The sequence below is a fragment of the Myotis nattereri genome (assembly GCF_964212035.1).
Source record: "Myotis nattereri genome assembly, chromosome: 2".
NCBI lineage: Eukaryota > Metazoa > Chordata > Mammalia > Chiroptera > Vespertilionidae > Myotis > Myotis nattereri.
In genome coordinates this window covers 139556305-139568645 of record NC_138076.1, presented here as the reverse complement: position 1 = coordinate 139568645, position 12341 = coordinate 139556305, and the positions used below count along the sequence as shown (strand labels likewise).

Sequence of the window (12341 nt, the reverse complement as noted above, 5' to 3'; positions counted from 1 at the left end):
AACTTTAGGCATTTATCTCTTAAGTTCCAGATGTTGTACAGAACATACAGTGTGAGGCAACTAGCTGGCAGTCCGCTTTAGTGAGGTGGGACCCACCCCGAAAGGCAAATGGAGTGATTACACATTATATGATAACAGTTGAGAGGAATTCTACAAAAGTCTCACCCCAAGATCACATGTACATGTTCATGAAACTTCTTGCCAATACCTCATATGTCTTTAAAATAAGAGCTTCAACCTCAGCGGGCGAAGGCGATGAAAGTACTTGCAATATCAGCACGCTGCCTGAAACAGGTAACTAATCTGAAACAGGTAATTTACCTGAAAGAGATAACTAATCTGAAGCAGGTAACTATTCATGGATTATGTCATACGTTTGTCAATATCATTATAATCTTTATAGCATGTTTATCTAAAGATATAAAAGAAACATTGAAAAGTGCAAAACATACTTGTTTATCACATGTGTTAGCAGAGCACCAGGTATGTTGTATATTGACTCCTCTTTACAACACTGGGAGATCAAAACGGGAAAAAGGAGAGAAAATCTGTTTTACTGTGTCTCTACAAATATCTGTTTCTTACTATCTAAACTCCAAACTTACTAAGTTATGCTTTATTATAATTTAAAATAGGGAATGAATTTGTACATTTTTGTATTTCTTAATTTATTTTATGGAATTCTAGAATCTTCTCTGACTTCCATGGCTGCAGTGTCAGACTCACTTTCATATGATTCCTTCCCTATGCCAGACTTTTTTCTTTGTATTATTTGACTAAAAGTAATCCAGGTCACTAAGGTCTGGTCTACAAAGGAAACTCATTCTTTCTAACAGTGGTCCATCCTATGTCATGATCTCCTTCATCCTCCAAGTTCTCCAACATGGAACAGTCGCATATAGATGAAAACCTGATTTCTTCTTGGTAACACCACTTCCTTGGAGGTCTTCCCTAGTGGAGACTGTGGGTATTGGCATAATTATTTACCTTTGGCACATCCAGATCCTTCATCTTGGGAACATCTTTTAACCCTTCCCTTTTTTTGAAATCAGTGCCACCCAGTTTTACTTCACTTTTCTCCCTTGAGGCTATAAACTGAAGAACTTCAAGGTACGGAGTACCTTCTCCCTGACTTCAGCATTCGATCAGCATTCTTTCCTTCTCATCCTTCAAATGAGACATCTCTTCAGACGCCTTTGTTCTCCCTGTTCAGCTGCAACGGATGCATTTCGACACCTTTTTCTTGATCCTTAGATCTCAAACCATGTAATTGAGACTCATCTTCCAGGAGATTCCCAAATCTGAGAGGATCCCCCTGTTTGTTTTTACCAGATCCTGGCTGATGAGTAATGCCAGGGAAAAAAAAATAGTTCTACCTTGTTCAGCTATACACTCACCTTCTTGAAGTCTCCCAGAGACTTCACAGTCTTCTCTACATCCCTGTGTACACTCCATCAATTTTCCATAGGAAATTTGCTCCCGTTCTGACTATATTCTACTCACACCATTATCCATATTTGATATTATCACTCATTTTACTTGTAATATAAAATATATTGATTTGCTCTCCTTAAAATTTTACCCATATCTTCATTTATGCTCTCCAGATATTTTCTCAGCAATGTCATTGCCTTCTTATTTTCATGAATCTAGCTGCTCATTTTTGTTTCAATCTCATGTCTCCCCTAGAACATTATTTAATCAATTTAGTCTCTTCTGCTTTTTATCCCTCCTCCCCTCTTGTGCATGCTTGCACACCTCCTCTCTCTCCCCCCTCTCTCTTTCTTTCTCTCTTTATCTCTATCTCTATCTATCCCTCTGTCTCTCTTGCGCGCACACACACACACACACACACACAGTTAGAAAATTTCAACTGAGGACTAGGTTGATATTCATATTCAAAATGAAATTTGTGTTGGATGAATTCTTCTCTTTCTCAGTTTTCTATGCCTGTTATTTATAACTAGAAGCCTGGTGCACAAAAATTTGTGCACCTGGGGGGGAGGACGGTCCCTCAGCCCTGCCTGTGCCCTCTTGCAGTCTGGGACCCCTTGGGGAATGACCACCTGCTGGCTTAGGCCTGCTTCCCAGGGGATTGGGCCTAAGATGGCAATCAGACATCCCTCTGGCAGCCCAGCAGCCCTCGGGGGATGTCCACTTGCCAGCGGGGAGCAGACCTAAGCTGCAGTCAGACATCCTTAGGGCTGCTGAGGAGGCAGGAGAGGCTCCCACCACCACCACTATACTGGCAGTCATCAGCCTGGCTTGTGGCTGAGCAGAGCTCCCCCTGTGGGAGTGCACTGACCACCAGGGGGCAGCTCCTGCATTGAGCATCTGCTCCCTGGTGGTCAGTGTGTGTCATAGTGACCAGTCATTCCCAGTCTTTCTGCTGCATATTAACCTTTTACTATATAGGATAGAGGCCTGGTGCACAGATGGGGGCCGGCTGGTTTGCCCTGAAGGGTGTCCCGGATCAGGGTGGGAGTCCTGCTTGGGTGCCTGGCCAGCCTGGGTGAGGGGCTGATGGCTATTTGCAGCTGGTCACACCCCCTTCAGGGCGGGGGTCCCCACTGGGGTGCCTGGCCAGCCTGGGTGAGGGGCTGATGGCTGTTTGCAGCTGGTCATACCCTCTTCAGGGTGGGGGTTTCCACTGGAGTGCCTGGCCTGTCTGGGTGAGGGACTGTGGGCCATTTTCAGGCAGGCCGGCAACTGAAGCTCCTAGCTTCTCCTTTTTTTCTTTTTGTGTTTTTTTTTTTTTTAATTCTGGGATTTATTTACCTTCTATAATTAAAACTTCATTGCTGTCACTGGAGCTGAGAGCCGGCTCCAGCACTGAGACCACGGCCTGCTGAAAGCAGGTATCTGGGGTTTGTTTAGCTTTTATAATTGAAACTTTGTTGCTGTTACTGGAGTTGAGAGCTGACTCCAGCTCCGTGGCCACCACCAGCTGAAAGCAGATATCTGGGGTTTGTTTAGCTTCTATAATTGAAACTTTGTTGCTTTCGGAGCTTAGAGCCGGGCCGTGGCAGGCGGGGAACCTTGGCTTCCTCTGTCACTGGAGCAAGCAAGTCTCCTGCTCGCTTCAGCTGCGTGGCTGCCGGCCGCCATCTTGGTTGGTGGTTAATTTGCATATCACCCTGATTAGCCAATGGGAAGTGTAGCAAAGGTTTGGTTAATTACCCTTTTTGTCTTTTATTAGATAGGATTAGTTGGACACCATACCTCATATTTTTTTTTTAAATATATTTCATTGAGTTTTTACAGAGAGGAAAGGAGAGAGATAGAGAGTTAGAAACATCGATGAGAGAGAAACATCGACCAGCTGCCTCCTGCACACTCCCCACTGGGGATGTGCCCGCAACCAAGGTACATGCCCTTGACCGGAATCGAACCTGGGACCTTTCAGTCCGCAGGCCGACGCTCTATCCACTGAGCCAAACCGGTTTCGGCAATACCTCATATTTTTATGTGACTTTTTTCTCTCCCATCTCTCCTATATAAAATCAGATCTTATCACTCCAATCTCTGCCATGGTTGTGCAATTTTTCCCCCCTCTCCAACTTGACTGTTCCCATCTTATAACAGACCTCTGTTCTTCCTGTGTTAATACTCTACACTGGCCTTATCACCCATACTCATCTAGACTGCCCATCAGTCTCATTTTTCCACCCACTTACTTTGATTAAATTGACTCCATTATGCAATTTTGAGGATTTATGTGTTGACAGTTGAAGTTTATTATCTGAAGGATAAAAATTAAATGTGTGGATGTGGCTATCTGAAGTATAGAGGTGATAATGAAGAGCGCACTGTGTACTAGTCGGAGATGGCCCAGAACACGTCCAGTGCTTTACTTTTCCCGGAATTCATCACCAGGTAGAATCTGGCTTCTGTCTAGCTTTCCATCCTTATGTCCCTCTATTACATCTCTTCGTAAAGCTGATGCCTCTAGGCAAACTTTATGGACTAGTCACTGCTTACATTCTCTCCTTTAAACATGCTCACCACTTTGTACCATCAGATTGCTTTGCCTTCTTATATTGTCCTTCTCCCTTTCTATGTCACAAAAAATTGTATTAATTCTTAAAAGTCCAGTTTAAATGTGTTTTCTAAATCTTCAATTATATGCGAAGCTTTAAGACTACATATTTCTGGACTTCACCCCAGACTTGCTAAATCATAGCCTCAAAAGGTAAAGCCCACGAATCTGTACTTTTAAGCATCTCTCCAGGTGCTTAAGAGTAGCTGATGTTCTGTACATTTTGGAAAGTACTGGAGCAGATTACTAAGGAACTTGATGGCAGGTGATATGTAACAGTGAGAACAGGCAAACAGTGTCAGAGAAGTCCAGAAAGGGGTGACAGGTGCTTCCCCTGTGGGTGGGAGGCAGATCATTGCTATGCACAGTCCGGGAGAAGAAAATATGTTCAAATCCAGGCAGGTGGTCTGCATCGGGGTGGTCTAGCACCAGGTAAAACAGTCTTTTTTTCTGTCTTTTTTTTTTATTGCTTAAAGTATTACAAAGAGTATTACTTATGTCTCCTTCTTTTTCCCCCCCTTGACATTCCTCCGGCCTCATTTGGACAGGGGCTGAGTTTTAGAAAATGGTGAAAAAAGAGGACAATATTTCTGAGATAAATGAGAAGCTCAGGATTCCGAGAACAAAGTAGATGGCTCGTTATTACTGGGTCCACGGGAACACAAGGTGACTGCTTGGCCACAGGAATGAAGCAGAAGTTCAGTCAGTAAAACTGATACACATAAGCAAATTGCAATACGCACTTGATGGAGAGACATCTGAACTTAAGGTTCAGGTCTTTTCAAAAATAATTTTAATTAAAGATTTGAATTGCATCTTAACTCAGGATTAAAAGACATCATGAGTGGAGGTTGCAGGAATTCTTAATAAATTAATTAGGCAAATATTAGACATATTGTACAACGTACTATGTTGTTCCTTGCTACTAAAGACATATGGCTCTCAGAATTTGGTCTTCTGACGCCCTGCATCAGAATATACACCTCTGAGGGCCTACTCCAGACCTATGAAATCAGAATTTGGAAATTAAGACTCACGGATCTTCATTTAAGCAAGATATGTGGGTAAAACAGTGCTGAAGTTTGAGAACCTCTCTATTTCACTGTAACTCTTTGTTTCTGGGGACTGTGTCTTATTTGTCTTCATTTTACTCACAGTTCCTAACCGAGAGCCTTGGGCATTATAAGGCACTCATGTTTGTAGTAGAAAGAAATTAGTTTTCTTATGAGATTCATAATTTTTCATAAGGTTTTAACTCCAGAGCAATATATTATTTCCAAATAACCATGTATTTTCTCCCAGGCAAATACAATATCTATTTTTTTAATTAAGAAGAGTCATTCATATGAAACAAGAATTAATTGCTGCTTCAAAAAATATTTATTTTTTCATCTTTAAAATGAAGATTTTGGTCTGGTTTGTAATTATAATTATTAGGGAAATAATTTGCTTTTATCTGGATTCACATGAATTGTTTGTTAATGGGATAGATGTTAGTAAAACTGGAGATTCATTGTTCAGAATGGAAACAGTTATATAGCTGTTACAAACTTGTAATTTATGGTGGTCTAAGATTAGTCACAGTGTATAGTCAGCTCTGAGTCACCGGCGCTGTGCTTATTTTTGACATAAAGTAAAGTCAAATTTGACTCACTCTCTCACTGCCTACTGTTTGACCTTAGCATTCCTTTCAGGGTTTTTGGGATATTTTCCTCAGTGTAAACTTGGTCATATCTGAGCACAGTTAAAAATGCATCATGGTCATTGAATTTATGAGGAGATTAGTATTTGTGGTCTAAACTGGTTCCATTGTCACAGTCAAACATGTTGGAATAGGGCAAGTATAAATGAAGACCCCTAAACTTAGTACTTTTAACATAATTTTACGTCACAGTATATCAGATGTACCAATAAAAATATTATAGCAAGTTCATGTGTCTATAAGACTTAACTTTTAGAATCTCAAATTAGTTCAGAATGCATGCACTGATCCATATCATGTTCAAATCTAAGTAAACGTCATGATTTAATACTGAGTTTTAAAAACTCAGTAGTTTTTCCTGGAAGACAACTTTAGAGTTGGATTTATTCAAAAAGCTTCCAAGTTCAGTAATTTAGAATCAAAAGCGAAAAATAAGCTATATCCTTCAGCTGCCCACCATTTAATAGAGGAACAGTAAACTATACAGTTTAGTGTTTAATAGTATTCTTTTCTGTATTGATTTATTAGTTTTTTGTCCAATAGGGGATATCAGGTACCTGTAGGGACGCGCTGGAAGTCCACTGAGCTTGCAATTATATTAATGGACTCTTATATAAAAAAAGAAAAAGCTCATACAGCCCATTGTTATCCTTTAAAAAAGTGTATTTGTTATTCAGATTCCTATTTTGTAGACCTTTCTGAGCAAGGCAGAGCCTACTGGGAAAACTGTAATTATGAGTAAATCTAATCTCCATTTATAAGCTTGTTAAAAAAATATTTATGTCATTTATAAGAATTCATACCATTCTTAAGTACCCTTTAATAGATTGAATGTAGGTGGTAAAAGTGTCTCTCAGGAGGATTGCAAATCATTGTACTAATTCAAAAGTTCACTTTTCCTTTTGTCTACCTCCCCCTGACTTGCTCTTCTCACCTATTTCCTTGGTTGAGATGAGAAGTCAAACATGGAGGAAAATGTCATGATCCTGTTTGTTCTTAAGCAAATGAATTGACACATTCTACTTACCAGTCAGTAATTGCTAAAAGCACAAAAGCCATTAGAGTGCCTGTCACAGGTGAGAGAGAAACAGCTATTAGCATTGCTACTCTAATTGAAATTCAAGGGTTTTACAAAGTATATTTCATACAGACTTAATTTTTAAACATAATACTTTTCTTAAGAATGAACATCAGATGAGAAGTATCTTTTTCCCTTTTATTTTATTACTAGAGGGGTGTCTGGGACCCCTTCGGGGATGACCACCTGCTGGTTTAGGCCCGCTCCCTGGGGGATTGGGGCTAATCTGGCAGTCAGACATCACTCTGGCAGCCCGGGAGCCCTCGAGGGATGTCCATTTGCCAGCGGGGAGCAGGCCTAAGCTGCAGTCAGACATTCTTAGCGCTGCTGAGGGGGTGGGAGAGGATCCCACCACTACTGCTGTACTGGCAGCCATCAGCCTGGCTTGTGGCTGAGCAGAGCTCCCCCTGTGGGAGTGCACTGACCACCAGGGGGCAGCTCCTGCATTGAGCGTCTGCCCCCTGGTGGTCAGTGTGTGTCATAGTGACCAGTCATTCCCAGTCTTTCTGCTGTTAGTGTCAGTTTGCATATTACCCTTTTATTATACAGGATAGAGGCCTGGTGCATAGGTGGGGGCTGGGTGGTTTGCCCTGAAGGGTGTCCCGTATCAGGGTGGGGGTCCCGCTTGGGTGCCTGGGCAGCCTGGGTGAGGGGCTGATGGCTGTTTTCAGGCTGGCCACACCACCTTTAGGGTGGGGGGTCCCCACTGGGGTGCCTGGCCAGTCTGGGTGAAGGGCTGAGGGCCATTTTCAGGCTGGCCAAGCCTCCCCAGTGACAGAAGCTCCCAGCCTCTCCTTTTTTTGGGATTTATTTACCTTCTATAATTGAAACTTTGTAGCCTGGAGTGGAGCTCAGAGCCGGCCAGGGCTTGGCTTCCTCCATTGCCTGGGGCAACCCAAGGCTCAAGCTCAGTGGCCACGGCCGGCTGAAAGCAGGTATCTGGGGTTTATTTACCTTCTATAATTGAACGTTTGTTGCTTTCGGAGCTTAGAGCCGGCCGTGGCAGGCGGGGAACCTTGGCTTCCTCCATCACTGGAGCAAGCAAGCCTCCTGCTCGTTCCAGCTCCGTGGCTGCTGGCTGCTATCTTTGTTGGCAGTTAATTTGCATATCTCACTGATTAGCCAATGGGAGGCATAGCAATGGTATGCTTAATTACCATGTTTGTGTATTATTAGGTAAGATTATTTTTTCATTACCACTTATTCCCTATATCAGTGATGGTGAACCTATGACATGCGTGTCAGAGGTGACATACGAACTCATTTTTTTGGTTGATTTTTCTTTGTTAAATGGCATTTAAATATATAAAATAAATTTCAAAAATATAAGTCTTTGTTTTACTATGGTTGCAAATATCAAAAAATTTCTGTATGTGACACGGCACCAGAGTTAAGTTAGGGTTTTTCAAAATGCTGACACGCTGAGCTCAAAAGGTTCTCCATCACTGCCCTATATACTCTTTTCTGTCTCCACTTCCCCCTCCCCCCAAGTCACTACACTATTGTCCATGCCTATGAGTTCTTTCTCTTTCTTTTTTCTGTTTTGCTTAATCTCCTCACCCCATTCCCTACCACCAGAGCTGTCTGCTCTCTATCTATGAGTTTGTCTCTATTTTGCTTGTGAGTTCACTTTGTTCACTGGATTCCACATATGAGTGAAATCATATGGTACTTGTCTTCCTCTGACTGGTTTATTTCATTTAGCATAATGTTCTCCAGGTCCATTCATGCAGTCCAAAAGGGCATAATTTTCTTCCTTTTTCTGGCTGCATAGTATCCCTTGGTGTAAATATACCAGAGCTGTTTTATCCACTCATCTACTGATCGATACTTGGGCTACTTCAAAATCTTGGCTATTGTAAATAATGCTGCAATGAACATAAGGGTGCATATATTCTTTTGAATTAGTGTTTTGGGTTTCTTTGGATAAATTCCCAGAAGTGGAATTGCTCAGTCAGAAGGCATTTCCATTTTCAATGTTTTGAGGTAACTCCATACTACTGCACCAATCTGCATTCCCACCAATGGTACACAAGGGTTCCCTTTTCTCCACATCCTCGCCAGCATTTGTTGCTTATGGATTTATTGATGGTAACCATTCTGACAGGTGTGAGGAGATATCTCACTGTGGTTTTAATTTGCATTTCTCTGATGATTAGTGAGGTTGAGCATCTTTTCATATGTTTATTGGCCACCTGTATGTCCTCTTTGGAGAAGTGTCCTTTACACTTGTAGAGTGGTGGACCTCTGACAATGTATACTTGCTGCTTACTATGTGCAGGCTCTACTGAGTCTTGAATGGCACTGGTGACCTCTGTGCTGCATGACCAAGCAACTCCACCATTATTACAACGGCATGTGCAATAAATATAAAGCAGTTAAATACAAAACTATAGAAATACGTTAGTCAGTTGTGTAGATTAGAGATCTAATCAAATAGGAATTCAGGGGAAATAGATTTTATTGAAGAATGTAATGAAGTGAAATAAGAATTGGATGTTGCTCTTTGGTAGTTTCAGAATTGCCTTACAGAAGAAACTTAGACTCAGCAACCTACTTGGAAGATAATGGTATGTTCTTGAACCTTGAATTTCATAGGCAGTTATGCTTCATGTTTAGATCATCTGACATACATCAATAAAATAGCCACATGTTCTAAATTTTTTTTTTTTTGGTCCTTTAACATGCTGTGGGAAATGTCAACTATGCATCTCAAAGAACGTTCTTATTTTTCTTTGAGCTCTTTTTGAAGGTGGGGTTAGGGAGATCTGAAGGTTATGGGTATGCCAATGCACTCAGAGTGAACCACCCTGTGGCACCATCATTATTGATGAAAACAGTGAAATTAATAGAGGAGAGTAAATAGGATCCCAAGGTACAGCAAGAGGCAACACTGGAATAAAAGAATGCAATATAAGGGTCAACCTGAGTTGGAATTCTGACTATAGTAGAGGGCATTGTATTGGAAAGAGTGTAAGAAGGGAGGTAGACCTCACTCTGGTCTTAGTTTTATATGTAATTGCAGCAGAAGTTTGAATATAATATCATGGAAAATTGAACATTCTACTATATTTAGAGTAAGAAATAATATAAGTAACTCAAAAATTAGTGATTCTTTTTTACCATTTTCCTCAAACACTGTAGTAATCTCTTCAGACAGAAAATGCTTTGTTCATTTCATATTTACGGAACCTTTCAAGTCACAAAAATTAAATTCCATAGTCATTTCAGTGGCCCATAATATTCTTTACAAATCAGCATTCTCTTTGCTAGTTAAATATACGTCTTCTTCATCTTTTGAAATTTATCCTCACAGGCCACATCTTCAAAAAGGATCTGACTTATTTATGATTGAACTTCCTTGGAGGTAGAATTTTCTATCCCTTTTCTTGCTCTACTTTTCTATACATGTGCCATGTGTGTGGATCTGCACTCATTACAGTGCACGCTCATGAGGGTAGGACTTCTTTGTGTGGTTCACACTTATTTCCAGTATCTATAAGAGTGTTTGGCATACAGTGGTGCTCAATAAATATTTATTTATTATGAATAAATAAATTATGAATTTTATGAATCAATCAATGAATATACAGGCCTTGAAGAGTGATCAGTACAATATGTATACTTTGGGTACCTTAAGTAGGAACTTTCAGCCACAAAATGATATTTATACAATTATGTGATAAAATATCTAAGAAAGGCATGTCTTATGGGGTACTTTTTAACTGAATGGTTTTTTTTGAGATAGTTGTAGATTCACATGCAGTTATAAGAAACAATACAGAAAAATCCTGTGTTCTCTTTATCCAGTTTCTTTCAATAGTAATATCTTGCAAAGCTTCAGTACAATATCACAAACAGAATGATTATACAGATGCAATCAAAATAGAGAACATTCTCATGAGAACAATTCCTCATGTTGCCTTTTTATGGCCACACATAATTCATGCCCACCCTCCTAGCACTTCCCCTTATCTTAACTGCCTGACAACCAGCGATTTGTTCTCCATTTTCCATAATTTTGTCATTTTAAGAATGTTATATAAAAAGTAGTAATAGGAATGTACAGTACATCATAAGGAATATAGTCAATAATTTTATAATATCAATGTACTGAGCCAGGTGGGTATGTGAAATATTGGAGGAACACTTTGTACAGTATATGAGTTTCTAACCACTATGCTGTACACCTGATAGAAAACAATATTGATTATAAACAGTTATTGAAAAATAAAATTAAAATTAAAAATAAAATAATAAAAAGCACTTTAGACACAGTGGTTACTACTGTGAAGAGGATTTGAGAGAAATTAGAATTTTATAGTTTTGTATTGCTGGATGTGTTTTAGAGTAAATTTCTATGGTTTCCCAATAAAAATAATTAGCAATTGGTAGATCTTGGCAGTTACACACAAGGCTGTGAGGCAGAAATTCCCTGCCAACCAGATATTTCAATTCTCTTAATTTCAGTTTTCCCACATACTCTCCCTCAAATAGGGATAACAGTACTTACCTTATATGGGTCTCATAGGTTTTATTTTTTCTCCTGTGTATGGTGTCTGATTTAGTAGCTATCAATTTTAAAAAAATAATTTTATGTAAATGCTTTTGGCATTGATTGACATGTTCATGTGATTTTCTTCTCTAATCTGTTAACATCATGGATTATAGTGATTGATTTTCTAATATTAAACAAGCCTTTGGTCTCTGGAATCAACCACACTTGATCATGGTGTGCTTGTTTTCATATATTATTGATTTCTATTTGCTAATATTTTGTAAGGGTTTTTACATATGTATTCATGAGGAATATTGGTCTGTAGTGCTGTGGGTTTAGTTTTCACTTTTTCTAGTTTTGATAAATTAAAACTAGCTTCATAATATGATTATATTCTAATTTCTGGAAGAGATTGTGTATGCTTGGTGTTAATTAATTCTTCTTTAAACATTTGATAGAGTTCTCTAGTGACACCATCTGGGCCAGGGCATCTCTATTTTGTGGATTTTTAAAATTATGTTTAAGTGTTCTCAGGAGCCAAAATTGTAGCTGAAATGTGATGTCAAACCAATTGCAAAAAGTGGTACTTCTAAATAATCCATTTGTTTAAAAGGAAGTCTCAAGAGAAATATAGTAACTTAAAATGTATTGAAATGATATGAAATGAAAATACAATATATCAAAATGTGTGAAATATAGTTAACATATTGAATAGAGGAAAATCTATAGTGCTCAATGCATAAATTGGAAAAGAAGAAACAACTCAGATCAATAATTTGTTTTCCCACTCATCCACTAGAGCAGCCGTGGGCAAACTATGGCCCGCGGGCCGGATCCGGCCCATTTGAAATGAATAAAACTAAAAAAAAAAAAAAAAAAAAAAAGTCCGTACCCTTTTATGTAATGATGTTTACTTTGAATTTATATTAGTTCACACAAACACTCCATCCATGCTTTTGTTCCGGCCCTCCAGTCCAGTTTAAGAACCCATTGTGGCCCTCGAGTCAAAAAGTTTGTCCACCCC

General features: G+C 39.6%; 1 protein-coding gene across 2 annotated transcripts in view; it reads left to right on the top strand.

Moving 5' to 3' along the window:
* PTPRQ (protein tyrosine phosphatase receptor type Q) overlaps positions 1 to 12341 on the top strand; it is a gene marked incomplete at both ends in the record, with an annotated part of 267149 nt that overhangs the window by 140883 nt on the left and 113925 nt on the right. For both annotated transcript variants that reach the window (XM_081083373.1, XM_081083372.1), the window contains one exon: positions 25 to 294. In XM_081083373.1, the coding sequence (XP_080939499.1) occupies positions 25 to 294 (270 nt within the window). The remainder of the gene's footprint in view (positions 1 to 24; positions 295 to 12341) is intronic.